The 25,044-nt window shown below is 41.2% G+C and overlaps 1 protein-coding gene and 1 long non-coding RNA gene across 2 annotated transcripts in view; one reads left to right on the top strand and one right to left on the bottom strand.

Annotated features, from left to right (window-relative positions):
• Positions 1-10,529, top strand: part of LOC126394435 (uncharacterized) — a 310,194-nt gene extending 299,665 nt beyond the window's left edge. The window contains exon 3 of the long non-coding RNA XR_007570360.1: positions 9,979-10,529. This is a non-coding gene — a long non-coding RNA (uncharacterized LOC126394435). The remainder of the gene's footprint in view (positions 1-9,978) is intronic.
• The window catches only part of wdfy3 (WD repeat and FYVE domain containing 3), a 144,392-nt gene that overhangs the window by 111,044 nt on the left and 8,304 nt on the right, over positions 1-25,044 (bottom strand). The window contains exons 2-4 of the mRNA XM_050051244.1: positions 15,741-15,951; positions 11,236-11,359; positions 6,102-6,211 (exon numbers count right to left, since the gene is read on the bottom strand). Of these exons, the coding sequence (XP_049907201.1) occupies positions 6,102-6,211; positions 11,236-11,359; positions 15,741-15,951 (445 nt within the window). The remainder of the gene's footprint in view (positions 1-6,101; positions 6,212-11,235; positions 11,360-15,740; positions 15,952-25,044) is intronic.

Raw genomic sequence — 25,044 nt, 5'->3', positions numbered from 1 at the left:
TACAGCAGGGTCGCTCTTTGTTTCACTGTTATAATCATTAAAAAGCAAAAGCAGCATGTGTATACATTCAGTAGGCTATATCTTCAGTAGCTAGCTAGCTAACCCTACACTTTTCAGGGTTTGATTTTGGTTTTGGAACAGGGAAGAAACGTAAATCTTTTTCCAACCTCTCCAGGTAACAAGTATCATTAATACACGACGTGCCCCAGGGACAACATTTAGCTCTAAATCCACAAAACCAGCCTGAAAATGAAGGAAATCGGAAACGATGGAGCACAGCTGTGATGTTGTCGGACCCTGGTCTGAGCCGGCCCAATGCTACGTTATTATTGGTGCTCTGCCCCCGCCTCTGAAACTCCCAACGACATTCATAACATCAACTCTCTCTCCACTTTAAAATCCCGCCTCAAAACTCACCTCTTTCAACAAGCCTATTCAGTTTGACTCCCGTCCGTCTAGCCACACACATCCACTGTTTACAGTTTTATTCACTGTAAACTTGTTTTGCTGGTTATTTATTTGTTGTATGTTATTTTAATTGATTATTTATTTGTTTATTTTATGTTACCTTATTCCTTATCTTGTTGACTTTACATCAGCTGTCATTTTCTCTATCTTTGCCTGTAAGGTGACCTTGAGTGTCACGAAAGGTGCCTCTTAAAAAAATGTATTAATATTGACAAACCAAAGCCAGAATAGTGAAGGGTCTTCGTTGGGGCAGTACTGCTGAATCTCTGTTTAAAAAGGACTACAGAGAGAGAACGAGAGAGAAAGGAAAAGAGACAGACACAAGGAGAGAGTAAGCGGAAGCCCGTCAAAAATCTTGAGTGCATTTCAGAGAGAGACAAGCACACCGGGAGTGCAGAGCGTGAAGGGCATCCTATAAAAGAAGAAGACAGCATGGAGGTAGAAAGACACAGCTACAAACACAAATACTGCTGTTTTATCATCTGAGGGAGGGAAGCAGGAGGTGAGAGCGAGGCAGAGAGGGACGGCATTAAAGAGAGAAGGGGGGTGACGTCAGGTTTATGGGAGGCCAGCTGCCAGGAGAGTCCTTTGTTTCACTGTCTCAGACACCAGAGGAAAGGAATACAAATCCATTAAACCCAGTCACTCCTGCACCCACAAATACAGAAAACACACACAAACATGACTGTGAGCCCCCCCGCCCCACACACACACACACTGAACGGTAGGTCATTCTTCTTCCTGTCAGTGTGTGTGATATCAAACAGTTATGCAGCAGTGTAATGAAACTGTTTCCTGACTATCAGAGTGACACAGGAGCAGGTTGGGAGTTCGGCAGCACTCATAAAAAGGCAGCCCCTCATTAATTTAAATGAGGCCGCTGCGTTGGCACAACATGTAGGTCTAGAAAAAAAACACAGCAAGCCAAAAATGTGCGCTTTAATTCTACGGTTTGTACTGAGAAACATTAAGGACGATAAAATGACCAGCTGCACTTTGAATTTGTGGTTTCAGCTGCAAATATCTGCACGTAAGTTTAGTATATTATGAAAGCTTTTGCATTTGTTGTTCTAAAAATTTGGTGTTGCTGGTGGAAAAATAGCTCTAATGTATCTAGCATTTAGGGCAGCTGCAAGTGGATTTTGTTTGGAATACAAAGCACACTGGGTAGCTGCATACCTTACCGTAAAACTCCAAATAGTAGCCCAGGCTATTATTTGTTTAAATCACTCAACTCAACAGGCCTATATTTGGGACAGGTCTTTAACTCCTTTTACACAAAACTGTTGCTCAACAAAGATGGGAAATGCAATCAGTATGAATATAACTTCTAATCTAACTCCGACAGACGACGCTTAAGAGAGGATGACAGCACCCGGCATACTAACAGAACACCACTTTATCCTGTTAAAACAATATTTATAACTTGAACTAAATTTCAGGAAAAATCCCTTTGACTGTTTTGATTGGTGGACCCTTACAGACTATAGGAATTAGGGATGCGCACGATTAGATGTCGAAACGATTAAACGTCCGCCCCCTTGCTAGTCGGCAACGGAAATATTAGTCGGTAAAACCTATTAGTGTTTTATTCATGCACAAGGCCGCTTAACTGTCATGCAGCCGCCCGCCACTAGTGGGGGCTACAGAGCCATCAGACAGCAGTCCCCGGTAATGCTCGAGTACGCTGGAGTTTTAAATTGGAGAGATGTCCTCTCGCAAAACCAGCGCGGTTTGGCAAAAATGTAATTATAATTTACATGTTGTTTTATTAACTTTAAAGTGAATTGCAATCATTTCTGTCAGATAATCTGCAAGGTTCAATGTGCCCCACATTTCAGAGGCAATTTATTTATTTTAGATGTTATTTTAGTGGTTAACTTTTGACTGAGTTGCCGTCATGTTCACATTCATACTGCACGGCGCAAAGTGTCTCGTACTTCAGCAGCATTTAAAATCCAACATGGTTGTTGAAGATTGTGGTTAAAGGCTTCAAAGGGCTCTGAATTCACACAATAATTTTTGGGACAATGTTTCAAATACTTAACAATAAATTGTGCTATATTTTGACTGTTTTGTCAGTGTTTTCCCTTTTTATAGACTCATTGACTAGTCATAATTAAAAATTGTGTTAAGTCGACAGGGAAATTAGTCACCAAGAACATCCCTACATTATACATCCAAAGAACTTCTATAAAATTGACTGCTAGGCAACCAGACCAAGTGTGTGATTGAGACAGGCGTGTTTTTGTCAAAATGTGTAGCTACAGCAGGCTGGTAAAAGGGACTGGGCGTTTATTCGAGACTAGGCTTTTAATTGAAGTTTTAGGGTATATCATCTGTGATATATGGCAGCAGCAGCCTAGATGGTTTAAAAACGGAGGTTAACAACTAAGCAGTTCAGATACTCAAGTTCTGCACTGTGAAAATGGAAAAAAAGAGCTGTGTGTTTATGTGTATGTTTGTTTTGGTTTTAATCAGGTAAATGTGTGAGAGTCGCTGAAATAAAAGCTGGGAAGTTGTTCATTCTTGTGTTGTGTGCCTTATTTTATCGCTACTGTCAAGGTTGTTTAAAGATAGGCGCTTAAAGCCTCGAAAATCTCCAGTAAACACTTCCCCAGTTCAACTAAAACAAAATGAAAGTAAAAATGTGGCATCTCTACTACCATTAAATACAACACAGTCAATCTGGCTTTTCTTTAAAGTGACGGGATCCTCCAACCACATGAAATGCACAAGAATGTCTTTTGAACAGGCTGACTGGACAATAAAACTGAACTTCTTACAGAAGAGAAATTTACACACACAACAAACACACAAGTGGTTAAATCCTGAAGTGTTTGCTGTGGGCACCGGGGAGGCCACTCGAGACAAATGTAAGCTAAAGCAAAAAGAGAAGTTGCTTTTATTCCCTGACAGCAGAGGGTTTGCTTTCTGCATGTGCACAGCCTGAATGTGTATATTTTTGATTTGCACACAGTAAGCAGCGGCACTTTAATGTCCCCCCTTGAGGCAGTTATCCTTCAACTTCTCTGCGTTCACACTGCAGAGAACACTGTTTTGAGCACAATGCAGCAAAAACAAACAACTGTACTATCTCACCTTCCTCTCAAGCTTCCAAATGTTCTCATAAGGGCGAGGTAAATGTGTACGTAGCAGAGCTTGCGTAAACCTTTATTGAAAGACTTCTACAGTTGTGTGTATGTTCTGACAAAAATAGGGAGTGTAGAGTGGATTTAAGTGGTCTGCAGAAGGAGAGAGGAAGCGTTTGGCTCGACAACAACAACAGGGAATATCTGATGTGCAGCGGAGCAGGAAAAGCAGCCAGCCGGCCAGCTGACAGTGATGCTCCCCTCAAGACCTCCAGAGGAATGCGGGCCGAAAAGTTCAAAAGATGTCTGCTGGCCAGAGTGCAACAGCACACGCACAACGCAAGACAAGACCTTAATGTCTAACCTGGAGCCCAAGAAGCCACAGTGTTAAGATTCTGAATCATGCTGAGTCATGCTGCATGGAATCACTGAATCGAGCAAGAAGACTAATGATACCATTTTTTTAAAATTATTATATTGTAATCGCAATCGCAAATTGCAATATTGCCCACCATAATTGCAATCGCACATTTTTATCAAATCGTGCAGCGCTACTAGCCAGGTAGCTTAATGCTAACAGCTGGAAGCCACTCTGTTGCTACAATAACATTTGAAATAACAAAAGTGAGACATGGAGGATGAAGACAGAGATACTGGAGATGCAGCAGAAGAACATGTGCCTAACAGAGGAGCCATGTCTACTGTTTAGATGTTTTTTGGTTTTGAAAAAATCCCATGTAACGTTAGTTTGTCGAGCCACTGATGTTGCCGATGCTGGTTGACAACTTACTCCACTTGCTCGGTAGAAAACGTGTTGGAATACCAAGAATGTATGCTATTAAGGTGGTCGGATTCAACCAACATCAACAACCAGTAGCAACAGTGAAACAGGGAAGCCGAAGGGTCAGACATTGCTTAGGATGCTTTCACACCTGCCCTGTTTGGTTCAGTTCAATCAGACTCAAGCTTGTTTGCCCCCTCAGTGCGGTTTGTTTGGGCAGGTGTGAACACAGCAATCACACTCAGGTGTGCACCAAAACAACTGGACCGAGACCTTCTTGAAGAGGTGGTCTCAGTCCGGTTACAAAGGAACTCTGGTGCTTTTCATTTGTGGTGAGAAGGTGTTCCGACCTGGATCTGAACCAACTGCAGTCACATGACACATTGTTTGGGTTAAACATGAGCATGTTACAGTCCTGGAGGATTATTAATGTGCACCTCCTCCTGTACTGCCTTAATATGCACATTCAGCACATCCAATGCATCAAAACATTGTTTTCTAGTTGGAGCCGCGCCTCGTTTTCAAACTGTATGGTTTGACTAAAATGAACAATGACAGCAATATAGTCCACGATGAGCAGCGCTAAAATCAACCTGCGTAGTTGTCCCTCCATTGTGACATTAGAAAGTGTCACATTTATCTTGCAAGTGTACTCTTCTTCAACGTTTGCTTTACTTCCTGGATTTTTCCCACATGGAAATTCTGACCAATCAAGAGCAGCTTTCTCACACAAGGCTTTTTATCTGGTCCTCTTGTAAATGCTGCCGTGAGAACATGAACCAACTCTAGGCAATTATACAACTTTGGAACAACATTAGTGTCCGATTTGGACCAAAGCAAGACAACTCTAGGTCTGAAAGCACCCTTAGAGAGGCATTTACTCGAGGAACTGCATGTACGCAACACATGCAAGGACACGGTGGATGTGACGTATGCCTTGTCCAAATTCTTCATAACATACTGTGAATTTAACCTGTGCAATGGAACATTGGAGGAATATCTCTTTAAATACTTAAATACTCTGTTTAAGGTCAGTTCATAGTGTTCTACTTACAACAATCTTGAAATATTTTGTTTTGCTGTTGGTGCATCTTTTTATTTTCAAGTTCTGTTTATACTACGCTGCAGTGTGCACATTAAAAAAAGTTTACACCCTGCAACTGTTTCGTGCATTCTGATTCCTAAATATATTATAAACGTTTTAATATTTTATGCACTCCCAAGAAAAGATTGAGCAACTATAAACCTATACGAAGGCCCAATGATGCCCAAAAAAAGAAAAGAAAATACTATGAAAACTGCCATAGTACTAAAATATACCAGGATACAGATTTTCAGTCATACCACCGAGCACTAACCAGGCAGAAGACCAGCTTCAATTCCTTCATTCAGTGCCGTGAAGCAGATCTAACATAAGACTGTGTTTGGGGAGAATAAGCTGGGATTGGTCAGTTGAGGACTTTTACATGTACTCAAGAGCCTGTTTCTCTCTGCTCTTACAGGGACTGATGCTATTTTCTGCTGAGAGATCAAAGAGGGGAGATGCAAATGGGTCAAAGAGACAGAATGCTGAGAAGTCTCTTGTTTTTACAAGTTGTTCCCTCCGATTTAATCTTGCATCTACACTCACACGCACGACGGCAATCCTTATAAACACACAAAAATAACCAAGGACCCAAACAGAACAACACATGTATTGTGACAACACTGAGCACAAAAGCAACATGGTGACATAGTGAGTGTGGTGCAACTCTACCAACCTGTCCAGAGGAGGCCAGTAGGTTAATGGTGGTCAGAAGCATCCAGCCACGACTCGCCTCCTCGCTCTGATTCACCTCCAGGAACTGGACTATGGCTCGACTGGCTGCCTCTGGAGGAGCAAACACACACACACACACACACATGAACATAAAGTTAACTAGATGGAAAGTGACAGCTCATTGTGGCAGGCAGATGGGCTGCTGGAACAATGATCAGTTATGCAACGAATAAATCATCTTTGTAGATGTGACATGTGTCTTGTCTACAACCCACTTCTGCATGGGAACAAAAAAAAAACTGTACATATCAAGATGTTATCAGCGGCACATGTCGAAATGTGATGTTCCAGATTTTATCCTGTCTGAAAATTGTATCCTCCTGCTTTATACACAGAGAAGGAACCAATCGTTTGCAGATCCAGTCTTCCAATCTTCAATTATGCACACAAGTCTGGTGAAATTGATTACATATTTTAAGATAATAATGTGGAAAAAAAGGTGGCAGATGTTACATGTAGCTGCTGCAGCTGGTGGACACTGAAACCATTATATAAACCTATTGCACCTAGCAAGGCTGGCTAAGGCCCTGATCACACGGGAAGAGTTCCGTTGGTTGCAACCACCCCGTCGTGCCTTACACTGACTCTAATAAATCTCCCCCACAGTGATTAGTATCTAGTTCCTGACATTTTGAGGCAGAGGGTACTTGCTGTAGCTCTGGTTGAGGGTGAGAGGCTGTCAGCAAACAGTTTGTTGGGCACAGGGAAACAGAGATCTGTGTGGGTACATGAGACCCTAAAAAGAGGGTGGATCATGAGGAGTACCACCAGTTGGTCCAGGAGCTTCTCCTCCATGATGGACGTATCCAGGCATATTTTAGGATGACTTGGGGGCAGTTTGACAACTGTCTGTCTTTTGTTGGGCCAAATAATTCTGGGTATCCAGCAACTGCTACCACCACTTTCCCCTCCATTGTTTACCAACTTTAAACTTGTTGTCATGACCACCACAAAAGACCCGCCTCTCAAATCATCTGTTTAGACAATGGGCAAAAATATGACGAAAAAAGAAATTACATGGGGCTACGAGTATTTTCAACTCCAGGAGTTCGGAGCGATCCGGCAAAAACGTCAGGCGCCTAGAGTGCAGAAAGGCAAAGCGCGTCGCAATGCAAAAAAAAAACAAGCAAAAAGCTTCATTGTCATTAACAACAATTATAAAACGCCACCTTCAGCTGCTAAAACGTTTTCTGTGTGATCAGGGCCTAATACTTCCGTGCTTGCTAGCTAAGTTAGCTAACTTCTTATACAAACTGCGCACTAAAATATGCCCCTAAAGACATTTTAGGTGAGAAATAAGCATACAGTAACAGAATCTTTGTTTATATTTGATCAGCACTGCCTACATTTACCATTTGATCTGAGCTTTGTTTGAGTTTGAGAGAGGGACAACTCTCCCTCTCTCAATCCACTTCTGTACTCTTTGTGTCTGTGGTGGGGGTCATACGAAAATGCAAAAGTACAATCTGTAGTTTGAGCAACAGCCCGAGAGGCAGCAAAAGTTTGCATCATCCGACAGATTTGAGCCGAGAGATGAGCAGGGAGATTTGGGTGCTGACAGGATGAAGGGAAGTTTACCACAGCTCCATTTCTACATACCACCCAAATTGTTATGATACAAAGCTGGTTGAAAATCGGCAAAGTGTCCTTTTAACCAGTGATTCAGAACCACAACAGTTACTACGATAAACTAATATTTGTTGTGATATAAGTGAAAACTGTAACGTACTAACATGTTCACTAAAGATAGCCAGCAAATAAGTGTTAATTTCACTGACAAAAACTGATGAAAAATTTTCGTCAGTGACTTTTTTCTGACAAAAACGAGACGATGACGAGCTAGAAATCGTTCTTGATAATAAAACCTAAAACAAATTTCATTTTCATTGATGAGATGAGACTTGACGAAATGGTGGACGATTGGACGTTGCAAGTCAAGAGCGGCCCTGCTTGGAATTATGCTACATGAGCGACAGGCTGTCAAACTCCAGTAAATAGTCTGCGCCAAGGAAAACTAATAAGCCTTCTCGTCTCAAGACTAAGACTAAATCTAAAATAGCTGTCAAAATTAACACTGCAGCAAATGTTAGCAAGTGAGCGTAGCCAGGCTAAACTGTCAGCAACTAACACTATGTTTAAGGTGTTCCAGTCTATCTGGTTTGACACCTCCATTGCCAGCCACAAAGGATCTGGATGACTGATGTGGCGGCCAGTAGCTCCCATGAACGTCGCTGCAGTTTAGTTTTAATTTGTAGTCTGTTTGCCTTTGTAACTGGCGCATGTTTGGCCTATGATAGAGATACAGTTATTAACATCAGAGAAGGAAGTGCAAGGGGCCTTGAGATGATCACTGGCCCAACCAACTTCCAACCGCCCAGCCAGACCAGCCGGACCAAGTGCCAACGCCAACAGGGAGTAGGACTCTGTTAGGACGACGTGCTCGGATGCTTGGTGCTCAAACATAGTCAAAGTTGACGAACAATCCTGATGGACAATGTTTCCCTGATGTCAAATTTTTAATGACAAGATGGCAGCCATTCTGGAGTTTGTGCTGCTGCTGTTGACATCCCTCCTGACGCAAATAAAAAAAATGCATTACAGGGATGCTCTTCTGTTTTTGTTTAGTTTCTCTTGTGTGGCATAAAGGGACTACAGCTGCATTTCACTGTGTAACCCTGTGTTGTACAATGACAATAAATGAACCTTGAGACATGGAAACTACTATTCCTGAGAACAACACCAGGGCTGTGTCCAAAATCACTCCCTCATTCACTTATTTACTGCTCCATTTACAGCAGCTAGACACTAGTTTATCCTACAGTGAGAAGTTAATAGAGATTTTGGACACTTATGAATCATCGCCTTTTTTTAACCATCACTGACAGGTTGCACAACTATGAAAGGCAATGACCAGCGTGGAGGGCGGCAGAAGAGGATGACTGATTTTAGTGTTGCATTGTATCGCACATATTCTGTCAGCTGTTAATGAAGGAATAAACAGCCTTTGAAAGTGTCTGCTTAAAAACCAACACATGAAAGGAGCTAAAGTCTGGTGCTCACTGATGTTCTGTATTTGATTTCGAGCAAATCAAAATCACTTGTTTTGATGATGACAGAGCGCTGCAGAATCAGTTGGGAGCATGAGTCAACCACTGACTCAGCCTTCAAAGGCCTGGTGACCAGCTGGAGGAGTGTGTTTTAAGACTCTGTGTTGCAAAATCAGAGCTGCTCACTGCTTGAAAACATCACATGTTCAGAGAGAGATGAGAAAGAGATATAATAAAGGAAAAATCAGAGACGGGAAGCTGGAGACTTACAACCCTGCCTGTGTGTGTGTGTGTGTGTGTGTGTGTGTGTGTGTGTGTGTGTGTGTGTGCGTGCGAGTGTGCGTGCATCTGTCAGTCTGTTTAATGTCTCTCCTGTGGGGAAGCCACAGTCAAAGCTGCCACTACTGTCAGAGCTTTGAGGAGGTGCTGCTCACCTGTAGTCGAGACTAACCTTTCAAGTCAGATCAAACATGTGTTGCTCCTTTCTGCTAAAACATCTACTGAGTTAGAAACAGTTAACAGCTAATTTCAAATGTGAAATTGGACATTTACACTCACTGGCCGCTTTATTAGGTACACCTTACTAGTACCAGGTTGGACCACTTTTGCCTTCAGAACTGCTTTAATTCTTGGTGTCATAGATTCAACAAGGTGCTGGAAACATTCCTCAGAGATGGTGGTCCATATTGACATGATGACATCACACAGTTGCTGCAGATTTGTCGGCTGCACATCCATGATGAGAATCTCCCGTTCCAGCACATCCCAAAGGTGCTCTATTGGACTGAGATCTGGTGACTGTGGAGGCCATTGGAGTACAGTGAACTCATTGTCATGTTTGAGATGATGTGAGCTTTGTGACATGGTGCGTTATCCTGCTGGAAGTAGCCATCAGAAGATGGGTACACTGTGGTCATAAAGGGATGGACACGCTCAGCAACAATACTCAGGTAGGCTGTGGTGTTTAAACCATGCTCAGTTGGTACTAAGAAAATCTCCCCCACACCATTACACCACCAGCAGCAGCCTGAAGCGTTGATACAAGGCAGGATGGATCCATGCTTCCATCTGAATGTGGTTTTTCCAATCTTCTATTGTCCAGTTTTGGTGAGAAAACCCGTGTGAATTGTAGCCTCAGTTTCCTGTTGTTAGCTGACAGGAGTGGCACCTGGTGTGGTCTTCTGCTGCTGTAGCCCATCTGCTTCAAGGTTGGACAAGGTGTTGTTGCTTCAGAGATGGTCTTCTGCACACCTTGGTTGGAACCAGTGCTTATTTGACTTCCTGTTGCCTTTCTATCATCTTGAACCAGTCTGGCCATTCTCCTCTGATCTGATTTTCTCTTTTTGGGACCATCCTCCGTAAACCCTAGAGATGGTTGTGTGTGAAAATCCCAGTAGATCAGCAGTTTCTAGCACCAACAACCATGTCACGTTCAAAGTCACTTAAATCACCTTTCTTCATCATTCTGATGCTCAGTTTGAACTTCAGCAGGTCGTCTTCCCCATATCTACATGCCTAAATGCACTGAGTTGCTGGCATGTGATTGGCTGATTAGCATTAACAAGCAGTGGAACAGGTGTACCTAATAAAGTGGCCAGTGAGTGTATGTCAGTTGTGTGTTATAAGACATTGTGTGAATGGATGAAAAATGCCTGTCAATCTATGTTGTGCCCATAAACCTTCTGAGCATCATATAGCAAATCTTTCCTGCAGCTTCAAAGCAAACTATAACTGATAACAATCATAGCATTATGATTTTGACTATACAATCCCCCAAACTGGAGATAATGGAAAGATTAAAGGAGGAAAAAAAATCCCATCCAACATCTATGTCTTTATCAGTAAAGCAAAACACAGAACAAACACACCCACAGAGGGGGAAGGGAACGAGTAGATCATCACTGTGACAAGAAGCAAACCAGTTATGGGAAATAACCTCAGCCGATGCCAAGGAAATGATAAACTGTTGTTTCCAAGAACCTCCTACCACACCTTTATTGTCATAAATCTATGTGTCAGAGGGCTCACCTGTGGATTTATTAGACGCTCTCCGTCTGATCTCAGTCACCATGAGCCGTGAGACCTGGGTGGTGAACTGCAGCAGGTCGGAGAACTTCTCCGTCATGGTGCTGGGTGGAGCATTCCCAAACACCTAAAACAGACAGAGCAGCCTTGGTTAAATCTAAGACAAATCTAATTTTAAAAATCAAAGACAAAGACACAGTAATATATATTACATGAAAACCAAAAGGAAGAAATGTTAATGCCTTTATACCAAGGATTAAATCTGTTTTTTACATTACGATGTCACAGTGACATTGACCTTTGACCTGTAGAATAAAATGTAATCACTTAAAATGTCTTCATGCCATTTTTTTGTCATTAGCGTATGAATTCTTGAGTTATGGGCAAAGGCATGTTGTGAGAGGTCACAGTGCTCCTTGACCTTTGACCACCAAATCAGTTCATTGTTGAGTCCAAGTGGACGTTTGCGCCAAATTTGGGGCAACTTCCTCAAGGTGCTCTTGAGATAGTACACTCACACAAATGAGACAGATGAGATCACAGTAACCTTGAACTTTGACAACCAAATGCTCCTTGACCTTTGACCACCAAATCAGTTCATTGTTGAGTCCAAGTGGACGTTTGCGCCAAATTTGAGGAACTCCTTCAAGGTGTTCTTGAGATATTGCGTTAATGGGAATGAGACAGACAACATCACAGCGATATTGACCTTTGACCGCCAAATTCTAATCAGTTTATTGATGAGTAGACGTTTGTGCCAAATTTAAAGAAATTCCAAGGCGTTTCTGAGATATCATTTTCAAAAGGAAGGGACAGACAGACAACCTGAAAACATGATGCCTCTGGCCAAAGCCATCGCCGGTGTGGAGGCATAACAAAATTCGACAGTCCAACACAATTACAGCTGTAATCACATGAAGCAGGGACACACAGGAACCATCCAGGTGGAGGCACACTGGCTCACATCTCCCTGGGTTTTTCCTGCCATGTCCTAATTCTACAGCCACAGATCAAACTGCAGCCGGAGCCTTTGGGGGAGCAGGTCAAAGATAAACTACACTCGATTCAGCAACGACTCATCATGCATTTATTTATCCAGCAAATCTGACATGAAAGTAGGCCTAGAGCCTGGCGTCCCGTTGCATGGGGAGTACTCTACTTTTGAATTCTGACATGAATTATGCCACCAGTGAGTGAATAGCAGCCAGCACTGGGGTAATTAGCCGACAAGTCAAGAGACCCTCGGTGCGGCACTCCAGTTTGATGAGAACACTCAACAGGGCTGTTTGCAGCGGCAGCTACAAAACAAAGAGGCACACAGCTCTGTCAGTGCAACATAAAGACAGACTGTAAATATAAAAATAATTTCACTGAGTACTGCATTCTCTGCTTTGTTATATAAACACACACATAAACATTTTAATATATTAATCTGTGCCTATTAAAAGCTCCCTTGTATGACTTTCCACTCAGTCTCTCTGCGTCAAAGCACTGCATATATTATACTCATTTATTTATTTATTTATTTATTCATGCATTTTGTACTTGGGTAATCTGTCATTTGTCCAATTTACTTGCATTTACAGTCCATACAGCTGATTGCCCATGATCAATTAGTCAATGAATAGAGACTTCATTAAGAAGTAAATTACTGGACATAAATGACAATTATTAACAGATTTCTCAAATTAAAATGCTTCTCTTTAAACAGAAACACACACAAACACACACACACACACACACACACACACACACACACAGACACACATGTGTGTGTATATATATCAGCTTTGGATGAGTGAGGTGGTCTTTTTACCACCAGAATTTTAGAATTTGGTGGTAAAGATCAAGGTCACAGTGATCTCATCCACCTCATCACGTGAACACAATATCTCAAGAATGCCTTGAGAGGATCTCCTCAAATTTGGCACAAACGTCCACTTGGACTCAACGATGAAGTGATTCGAATTTAATGGTAAAGTTCAAGGTCACTGTGGTCTTGTCTGTCTCATTCACATGAACGCAATCTCTCAAGAACGCCTTGAGGGAGTTTCCTCAAATTTGGCACAGACATGTTCAAATCTGGTTTATCATCTGTACATGCAAGAACACTGAATAACGTTCACAGGGTGTCTACAGGTATCAGGCAGTAAAATTTAATTCTTTTTAAGACCCTTTCAGGACACCTTTTAACTGATTTTTGGACAAATCATATTTTACTTATTTAAGCATCGCAGGTAGGCATTGCAGGCAAGTAGTATATATGTGATCTTGTGCAGAGGGAGGTGTTATGTCGGAATATGGTTATTAGAGTGAGTAAATTTGATCTACATCCTGCCAACAGGTAAGTAAGTGCAAGTATAAAGTATTACAGTTTTTTTAATTTGTAACATTGAAATTTGGACTTTTACGTAGAAAAGCTTCACTCATTTTCACAAAAAGAAATTAAAAGATGTATAAATTAAATTAGACTTGGACCTCACAACTTCAAATTTAAGACATTTTAAGCCTTTTTAGGGACTTGTAGACTCATTGTTTTAAAACTACAACTGAAACACTTTGTCTTTCAGCACAGGCCAGTTTAATATGTGTTAGTGTAGTCTGCTAACTTCAACTCTAAAATCTTCATTTACATTTTTTCGCAGAAAGACTGGACTTTTTATTGCTCATCCAGTACTTTCATTGGTTATTATATTCTGTGAATCTTGAAATTGCCAAGGTACTAGCATTTCTTGTCTTAGTTTATGTATGCTGTCAACTATTGACAAGGTGTCTCAGATGTTTGTCTTTTCAAACTTTTTTTGATGCAGCCTCAAGTATTAAGATGTTGCAAATTGTGAGGTTGAAGCCTGACAAATGTCTGTGATCAAAACATTGTTTGTTCAATTAAACTTAGTGTTGACAGTGTGTGGGAGCTGACTACGATTGCATGACTTCATCCTCCTACACACCTGTCTACCAAATGTGCATTAGACAATATTCGCACTGTCAAATATTTTTGGAGATCGGGCTGATTCCCAGCATGCTGGTACATCATTAAGGAGAAGTCAACCTGCATAGGTGTGCCTCCATTGTGACATTAGAAAGTGTCACATTTATCTTACAAGTGTACTCTTCTTCAACGTTTGGTTTACTTCCTGGATTCTTCCCGCATGGAAATTCTGACCAATCAAGAGCAGCTTTCTCTCACGAGGCATTTGATCTGGTCTGCTTGTAAATGCTGCCGTGAGAACACGAACCAACTCTTGGCAATTATACAACTTTGGAACAAAATTAGTCCCTGATTCAGACCAACTCTAGGGCTGAAAGCAGCCTTAAAAGTGCTTGTTATTGCCACTGACAGGCTCAGATTATTAATCTAAGTGTCTGACAACATTTTGGAAAGAATTCCTACTGAGATAGACCTGTTTGTTAAAGGGCAAGATCCTTTTTGTTTAACCAGATAAAGCCCGGAAATCATCATTGTCAAACCCACCAGAGTGTATAGAGCAAGCATATTGTCACATCTAACTGGGTGAATTAAGGGTTTATTTCAAACAAACCAGAGTTGGCGATTATTGAAACCGTTAAAAGACAAACCAAGACCACTTTATTTAGTTTTACTTTGTCTCCGTCTACCTTGAATGAAGTGTGTTCTAGTGTTTTACGATGATACAAGTACTGTTTATTGAAATGGAGTCTGGTGGGTAAGGCAATAGTGATTTCGGGGCTGTTTCTGGTTTAATATAAAGCATCTTACTCTTTAACAAAACGTCTGTCTCTGTAGGGATTCTATCTATAATGTTGTATGGCACTTACAGTAATAACTGTGTCTGACAAGTGGCAGAAACAAGCACTTTTAGCGGACGTACATTGAGGGTGCTTATATCACGAATGGTTACATTGCTGGCTGTTTCGCCGCTGCCATCTGAAGCACCCTCACTCAATAGTGGACAAAGTTCAGAGCTCAGAATTCGTTGCTCCCATTAGACACTTAGACACAAAAAGATGGGGAAATAGGGTTCAGGTTGAAAAACACCAAAGTTACCCTTTAGACCATGAAGTCAACACACATGCACAAGTCAACAGGTTCATTTCCATCAGATTTAACGGCAGGCTGTTGAAACAGAATTTGTGTGAGATATCTCATCAGGTGTATGGAAATAAACCACAGGATTTTAATTCCAAATAGTTGCACGAAAGTTCATATCAATCCATCCATAGTGTCTATTAAGTCCATGATGTAAGAGGCACAGTGAGCTGATTGAGCGCCAACTTGTCTGTAACATGAGCCCAACAGCGTGCCTGACAACAGTTCATCTGTCTTTAAATCTACAAACACCAGGTTTGAATGTCAGCTTCATACATCACAGAACCCAAATGACTGTTTTTTTTAATCTGTCAACTTAGGGTCCTTCTGAGAATTGATATTGTTCTTGTAGAGCAGAATTGTAACTGAGACAGTCAACATTTATCTAGCTGTATTTGGAGCGCCTCCAGCCCTCCTTCCACCCCTCGCTGTGACTTACCCTGTTAAATACGGGAAGCATCATGTAGAGCTTCTCCTCCTGCTCCTTCTGGGTCATGTGGCGAGGAGGGTGGCACAGTTCGGAGAAGAGGCGTCGCAGGTGCATCAGGCCCAGCGCATTGTCCTGGGGGCTGCACTCCTCCTGCCTTGGCCGCCCCATGATCCTCTTCACCATGTTCATCTTTAGCGGCTTTGTCAGGGCAAAGGCAGCCCTGCGGATGGGAGAGAGGAGGTTTAAGACATGTCTTAAGGCAACTCAGTACAATATAGTATCAAACCTTGATACTTTTACGGTACAACAAAAGGGCAACAGTATGATCGGCTTATTAAACACATGTTGGGCAAGCAGAACATTTCACATCTTGGAGCCATTCTACACACCCGCTTTGTTTTCCACAGCCATGTAGCTCATTGTGCTAGTGCTAAAAGCGAGCTCACGATATCCTCCAAAGCTGAGGACATCGTTGAAAAAAAAAGCTAACATCAAGTCAATTATATCATCCATCATTAAGATGGTCTGCAAAACATACTGTCAGTCAGTACCAACCAAGACAGGAAACTCAACAAACTGACAGTTACAGTTGTAACTACAGTTCTATGAATCCTGATAGGCCACCAGCTCCATCACCTGAAAAATCAGCATCCCAGTGACCACACCATTATTTCAATATGTTACAAGACAAGCTAACTTGTATTGTATTACTAAGGCAGACAAGGTTATATATTAAATATATTATTTTATCACAAAATATATTCTGAACCAAGTCATGGTTGCACAGTTAATGTTCATATAATTCTATTTTACATGTTAATATGTTCATTTTCTGAAGTTTAACTAATTACACCTGTGGTCTCTTCCAGCTTAAGGCATTATCAGGATACTCTTAAAACTGGCAGCATAAAATTACATATTGCGATAAATATCGATATCGATCAATATGAAAAAAATTATTGTGATAATATTTTTTTTTGACATATCATCCAGCCCAAATATCTAGTATAAAAAGTGCTCAATATCCTCGATTTAAATCATAATTTTGCCAATTTTAGACAGTACATTATTCAGGTTAAACTGTTGTACGAACAACATTTAACCTTTGAGAAGTTTGGCTTCTTTTGGGAGATAAACAAAGGGGTGTTGCAGAAAAATTACACAACTCTCAAATTTCAGAATTGTTCTAAAATCTGCACCAAAACTTAGGTATCATTGCAGGATTATAATTGTAAAAATTATTAAATTTAAGAATTTAATTTTAAATTAGATACCCTTCCATACTGTAGTGTTGGGAAAATTTGTTTTGTGAGCAATGTGTACATTAACTGTGCTGTAAAAAAGCTGGGAAAGTGACATAATAACAAAAAAAAAACATAGCAAGTTACCAACAAAAACACAAAAACTAAATTTCCTATAAAGCTTACTGCCTCATCAGCCAGCAAATAAAGCCAAATAAGTGTTCATGTTAACAGATCTGACACATCATAACCTACAGCTCGCTCTGCGTTGGAGTACAGACGAGGTCCAGCTCAGGTTACTGTGTTTCTTTAGGCAATGTACTTTGAAATGTATTAATTTTATGTCTCTTTCTTTATAGCATGGTGGATATATATTTAGCCATTATTTCCACACATCAAACTCTCTCCAGACTATCTTTAAGATGGTTGCTAGGAGACTTCCCAGAACTGCAAAGCCCACATAGTGCACAGATAAAGATAAACATCCGCTGATAAAAAACAGGATCAACAGCCAGGAACAGTGCAACAAAGCTGCTCATCAATCTCAAATACAACCACACCGATACACTGTACCTTGCTCAAGGGCACACTGACAGCTTTCCACACATGATAGAGTATAATATTCTAGGGATGCTTGATATTATAGAAAAGAAAAAAAAAAGTTTTGCTAAATGAGATATGTAAAAACCTCTCAGACTCTTTCCTCTGCTCTTGTTCTTGCATCTTAATGACATCACATTGGTGCTAGTCTTTGGACTCTTTCATACTGTAGAGGTTGACATTTAGTAGCTGTAAGCTTATCCTACTTTGGAAACCATAATTTGCTCCTGAGCATCAGACTGCCTCCTCTGTAAATGTCTGCACTGTACAGGACATTTGCTCAAACAATAGGATTTCCTTTACAGCTAAACATCAGGTATACAGTACAGTTCTTCCAACCAAATTTACATCCCTGACGTGTTTATAAACTCGGGGACCTACGCTGAGGTGACAGGCAGCTAAAAAGCATGTTTAGTTCCAGTCCTAACAGGAAGTCAGCCAGGAACATGGATGGTGACAGAGACATGACAGTGGACCATGTCGTCCCCTCACTTAAGGAAACAGGCTCTGCCCTTTAGTTTCAATAATAAATGCTATAAAGACGCAACAATCAGGTTTTCTCATGCCAATTTTAATTACAATATCGCAAATAACGGCAAATAAAGTAAGCTAACTGACACCTTCAGCCTGAGCCAGCTTAAAACTAGGGTTGTAACGATCCATCGATCCGGATAGACATATCGATTAAATGATCAACTATGCTACATCATCAATGCAAAATGAAAACATCAATATATATCCTCATCTTTAGCATATGCTTTTATTTTGAAAGTCTGTTGCACTGTCAAACAGCAGCAGACAGATGGAAAGCAGCCAAGAAATGTACGATAAGGATAACGTTATTTACACGAGAATTAATCTGCAGTGTGGAAATATTTGGATTTCGGAGAACATACGGGTCAATAGACAAAGCACATGCCATATGTAGACAATGCTGTTACGAGATAAAACACGTCATATCTGCATGGACGAGCATCTCACTCCGCTAACTTGTCACTACAGCAACATTAGCTGCTCTGTTTCGATGATGTTTGGCTAATAAAACGTGCACACAGGCTGAAATTCAACACTGCTGGTTTGTCGGGAGATTCAGTGACTTAGAACCATCGTTGAGTAAGAAAAATAACAGTACATTGAATTTGTTAAGCTAGGAGTATAGGAAACAAAGGCCGCTAGCCGTTCATGCAGAGTAAATATGCTAAAGCTAATAATGGGTCACTAGCAAAAAACAATTGTATTGTCTCAGTGCTGTTTTATGTGTGTAAATGGGCAAATAATATTGTCTCATATCAATTGCAGGCCCCCGAATCAAATCGAAATTGTATCTTGACAGCAAATATCGTATCGTTGTCCAGAGAATCAATACAATATTGTATCGTGATGAAACTGGGGACTTACACCCTATTAAGACCACTGTCACATGCCTCTACTGTACCATCAATTTCTACAATATAATAGAAAAGCCCCAAACTAAAAGCTAAGGGATATGAAGACAATCAAATATCACTATGTATTTTACCAAACACTAGTGGGTAAAGGCAAATGATAGAGCAGCTACAACAGTCTCGTAAGCTCAGAGAATTACATCAGACACAGATGCTTCACATTTAGTGCCACGCATTCACTGACACCTGCCTGCATGACCACAAGTTCTCCAACACAGGTCAGCGTCAAGCCCCACTCCACAGTCTCTGCCCAGTGGCACTTCATAAGCAGCTACTGTGGACTGAAGATAGTATTTTTTCATTCACTCTCTTCATCCATTTGTGTCTGAAGTCTGAGCAAATCTGGATTCAAACCAGCCACCCTCAGGGCAGGAGCCCCTCTGAGCAGGCTAATTTACTCCTGGCAAGCTCCTCCGTCTGTTGGCTGTACAGAAATTTGATCCTACAAGTGCTGGAGATATTATGGTATCTTTAAAGTAGACTGTAGACTTGACTTGATGCCAGACACAGATGATGTTGAATAATGTGACAGAGGATGCTCCACCTTGCTGTTTGCTCTAGCGTTTCCTCTCTTCATGCAAACAACAACCCAACAGTGCTCTGTTCTTATGTCTATGTTGTCCATATTTGTTTGGCTGAAATAATTATTTCTTATTTGTGACAAAGAGATATTTAGATTTAATGGCTAGATTGGAAAGAAATCCTCATTCCCAAGAGGAAGAATAACCTTTTTTATTGACCCAGTGACCTTTTCTCTGGTCCCAGCAATACAGCTTATCTAGGGATTCATTAACCACAATATTTACTGGACAAAACCTTTCTCCAAACAGGGAAAAACTCACTACTTTAGCCTTAGGACCTTTCCCCCAGCACCACAAACAGACCACACTTAAGCTACCATTTCATAAGTATTCTATCATCCAAGCAGTACAATGTTAACTGTGACCATAGCGGCTAAGTGGGAAGATTATTAGGTGTTCCCAGAGGTCTGTCCTCTATTGAGTGCTTTCTTGTTCAAGGTCTGCCTTGCCACGACTGGCATCTCAACAACCCACATCTACATTCGCCTCGTCCCTCTAATTCCTTTAAGGGCTGACATAAAAGACAGCAAGAACGTGTGAAGAAACATGATGGCAGAGACAGACGGCTACAAAGGAGCTTCCGACTGTTGTTCTGATTTACAGGAACGTGGCATCTGTGGCACTAACGAAATTACTCCAAGCTGAAGGCTTTAGTAACTCATTTTGCCCACACAGCAGGGGTGCCCTCCGCGTGAACTCACACTCAAACAGCAATTCCATTTGGTACACTTTTATCTAAAGTGTCTGTCCATAAGTGTGTGCATAAGTTTTTAGCATGCAGAGTCTCAAGGGACTGAGCCCCTTCACCTGGATAGTGCTTTGCTTCCTAACCACCGTTGTCAGGCTCTGAGCTACATAATTAGTTCTGTCACATCAACGTTTTAAGCTACTTTCCCTAAATTTGTGGTTATTTCCTTATGACATTTTGTCTCACACATGTTGGAATAATCTCCGACACACTTTAGGCACATGACGAGATCAAATGAGACAAGACCTGAAAAGCTCAGGGTTTGACATTTACAATACAGCCTGTGTTGGCAGAGATATATCCCACAATTCAGCTTTTACTAACCACCAGCTCTGTCTGTCTGAGATAAGGCATTAGAGCAAGCCCTACAGTATATATCCTTCCAAAACAACAAAATATACCACTGCCTGCTGCAGACACTGATAAAGTTTGGTGAACATGTGACAGGGGATTTTTATTTTTACTGACAGGCCTTTAGATGCAGCAGTTGTTGATTGTAGCACTTCCATTTAACTGTATTAAAGGGAAATTTTGGTTTATTTCAACCTGTCTCCTATTGTCCTAAATTTGTTTCAAGTGACTAGTGACATAAAAATAATAGTTAGCATGTTAGCCGTTAGCCTAGATACAGCCGGGGCGCATAGTAGCGTCAGACCTGTTAAAACCTAAGTGAACGGGCAACCTTCAAGTGCAAAGTTAGTCCACTAAACAAGCTTTTTTTCCACAAAGACCGCCTCATATCGTTAGGATAAATGTCAGAGAACATATAGAAAACGACATGTAAACGTGTTGTCTTACCTTACCGGTGTGCTGCCATGTTTGTTTACCATTTAGCTCTGCTTTCCAAAGCGCGGCCGAAATATCGCGAGAACAAGCAGCGATCTCATACCGTGCCTGAAATCTCGCGAGAACAAGCAGCAACAGCTGGAAGGCAGAACCGGACAGTAGCCTGAAAAGTTCATTCATTTATTTTATGAAAGATTTATAGAATAATGGCTGACTTTTTGCCAGACTTCGACTTTGTGGAGGAGGAATTTGATTTTGCAGAGTTTGATGGCCGCCCTTATTTATTTGAGCCAGAATACACTGACGAAGAGCTTCGTGAAATTGAAGAACGGAGGAGGAGAGAGAGAGAGGCGCAACAGGTAGAGGACGAGAGAGGAGGAATGGCTGCTGCAAGGCTGCGTAGCTCTGGAGATTGGTGGTGTACCTGTGAATGCTGTGCCCCAGTGCCCACAGAAGAGGAATGCCTCTGTTGCAAGGAATGGGACCGGTTGCAGCCTTATTTTCAAGGTCTGGATGTGACCGAGGACGAGACACCTCCACCTGGAGTAGTATCCAGCTGGGCTTTATCTAGAGCTGGCGAGATATATTTCGGCCGCGCTTTGGAAAGCAGAGCTAAATGGTAAACAAACATGGCAGCACACCGGTAAGGTAAGACAACACGTTTACATGTCGTTTTCTATATGTTCTCTGACATTCATCCTAACGATATGAGGCGGTCTTTGAGGAAAAAAAAGCTTGTTTAGTGGACTAACTTTGCACTTGAAGGTTGCCAGTTCACTTACATTTTAACAGGTCTGACGCTACTATGCGCCCCGGCTGTATCTAGGCTAACGGCTAACATGCTAACTATTATTTTTATGTCACTAGTCACTTGAAACAAATTTAGGACGATAGGAGACAGGTTGAAATAAACGAAATTTCCCTTTAAGGTGAGCTGATTTCTAAAGAGATAATTTGCACATCTGCAACTAAAAAGAATAAAACATGTGGACATACACAATATTTATATCAGGGATGCTGCGATCCAGTCTCAAAGATCGATATCAGGGCCGGATACAATCGTTTGTTTTACATCAGCTGACTGTCTCAGGTCTTTTTTAAGGCAAAGCTTTCGCGCAAAACTCTCCGCTGTCTGTCTGTAAGAGCTAGGGCTACGCCACTACCATGGGGAAATACCACACACCATAAACAACAGCAAAATGCAGAATGAGACTGTTTATTTGCCTTGCCTTGCCACTTTAGAGTGTGGATACCCAACCTGGGCCTGACGGGACCTGTCGGAATCTGATAGGCCAGGCCGGGTTCAGATAACAAATCAGAAATTTTGCTCAGTTCGGGGTTCGGGTTCGGCCCACTTGACATGCTGCTGTGTTGTGCTATGGCTTACTGAAGTGCTGGAATTTGTTTTTAACATGACAACTCCTGAATGTAACACAGGCCAATAGTTACATTTCAGGCAGGAGGCGGTGTCAGGTAACAAACTGTGTCTGGCTCGGGTCGGATTTGGACTTAAAAATCAGATAGTATGTCAGGGTTGGGGTGGGCTCGCTTATAACTGTCTCAGACACAGGTCAGGTTTGGTCAGGAAAATGCAGCCGGAACTGCACTCTAGAGCACTTGTTTCATTTCAGCTCAGTGTGAAAGTTTTTTGCATTTTGCTTGTTTGTCATCTATGGTGCATGATGTTTCACACTGCAAGCAAACGGCCAATAAGAGTCCTTTATTAATGTAATCCATGCAAAAGATGCACAGATGTAGAAGATAAAAACTCTATGGAATCCAGTTCATTCAGGTGATGCAGGTAAAGATTATCAAAGAAACAAACACTGGGAAATTCTCTCTCAAAAGAAAACAGAAATTTCCTTGAGACAGTGACAAGGCCAAAAAATCAGAGAGTGTTTGTTATTTCATGCTTTATTTTGTTAAAAAAAATAGCAGCTTGGATGCAGACAATATTTTTCGTAATGCATTAAAGCTCGTCAATACATTGTATTGATTTTAATAACTTTAACGTACCCTAAGTCTGCACTGTGCTAAAATTGCTAAAATTAGTTAGCAGGTTAGCTCTCCCGGTTCACTTGTTTTGAAGTCAATGCTTTTTTAAATGTGTTTTTGGTCTGTGTTTAAAACAAGCTTAAGAGACTTTCACATTTTGTTCTGCAACATAAAATACGTCTGTAAGTACCCAACTCATGAATACTGAAGCTTTTAAGTGTCTTTCAAAATTGCTGACAAGTGGCTAAATGGGACTTCGGAGAGTCATGACGCTGAACATGGCTTTACAGTCTATTTGTGGTGGCGATGTTAAGTTATGCAACCATGGTGTAATTTGTTTGTAGCCTGACAGTTTTTTAATTGCAGGCGATTGAATTTAGGCTTCAAAAATCATAAAAAGGGGTGTTCAGCTGTGATTATCTTGCTGCACAAAATATCTAAGTATCATAAACATTTGCACAGAGCTCATTTTCTGCAATAATCCAGTGGGAAAAATCCCAAGCGGGAATTTGACGATGGAACCACTGTGATGCTAACTTCGATGTCGGCCGACAGACAAACATAATTCCTGGAGCACTCTGTTATGCTGCAAGCCTTTAAGTTCTTTCAAACTAAAAAAATACTCCTCTACATATTGACTGGTAACACACCACCGCTTCACTTTTACTCCATTTAAATAAGAGGAAGTGAGCTCAAACCATGAAGACTTTTTAGCCACAGGAAGTTGAAAGGCGAGGTCTGATTAACTCCACTGAGAGACGCTTTTAACTAAAACTTCAAACTAATTCAGTTGGAATCTATGAAGCAGAACTTTTCTGCAATATTACAGTGGGAGTCATCATGAACAGATGCATCGAGGGCAGATGTTTACAATGGCCGCTGCTGTTTATGTGTTGGTGTGCAATTAAATATTTATTTGGTTTTGTTTGTGACTTTTAATGTAAGCCAACTGGGAGACCCATAATCAACAAACAGCACCATAAAACTGTTATCACAGCACTACCAGAACACACAGTACAAGCTGACCTAGAGAGTTTTAACCACAAACAGCCTTTCACAGAACGAGAGTCTTGTTTTCAGAGGAAAAGAGACTCATCAGTTTGTTGTCGTCAGAACAGGAAACCACTGTCCCAAAAACTTTTGTGTCTATGTGGCTGGAAAATCCCTTTTAATCAGACACATTCACTCTTTTACCTGTTGAGTATGTTTTAAGAATAGCTGAGGACCTCTGAATGACATCTGATCAGCTCAGTGAGAAGTAACCGCTGAATTAATATAAACCAATTATTAATACTTAGCCTGCCTTATTAAGATTAAATTCATGGAAGTACAAGTTCATTACTATTTTGGCATAACATAACACTGATGAGAGGAGCTATTCTCAGCAGCCTAATCAGCTCTCTGCACCGCTAACATCCTTCTGCTTTCTGTGTCAAAACATGTCATGTTTGTCTATTGCTTCTCACAACATAATAATTCACGGACAGAGTCTGTATCGTGATTAAAACAAATGAAATCCACCACTGGATGAATGGGCAGACCCTTTGTAGTAGTAAAACAAAGAGACAAAGAAAAAGCCACAGATCTAGTGCACATTTGGCCCAGCCGACGCACCAGCAGTGGGGGTATGAAGTGATCAACATGTACTAGTCTCAGCAGCATCAGCAGAAAAGCCAGTCTTCAGCTGTTGGCTAAAATGGAAACTCGGGCTGAGCTACAGACAAAGTCTGTTGAAAAGCTGCCAGTCAAGGAGAAAATCTTGCTGGATGTCAGAAATTGAGATTCCAAAAGCAGAAGCAGTCGGTCTGTGGCCGGTTTAAAAATATCCAGCCCAGTGGGCCCAGTTCCTGAGTCATTGTTAAAAAACCATGAGTTTCACTTAGACAGACAGAAAAAAAAAGAAACAGCAGGAATGAT

The sequence above is a fragment of the Epinephelus moara genome, chromosome 8 (genome assembly GCF_006386435.1).
Source record: "Epinephelus moara isolate mb chromosome 8, YSFRI_EMoa_1.0, whole genome shotgun sequence".
Classification (NCBI taxonomy): domain Eukaryota; kingdom Metazoa; phylum Chordata; class Actinopteri; order Perciformes; family Serranidae; genus Epinephelus; species Epinephelus moara.
This window is presented reverse-complemented; position numbering and strand designations above follow the sequence as displayed.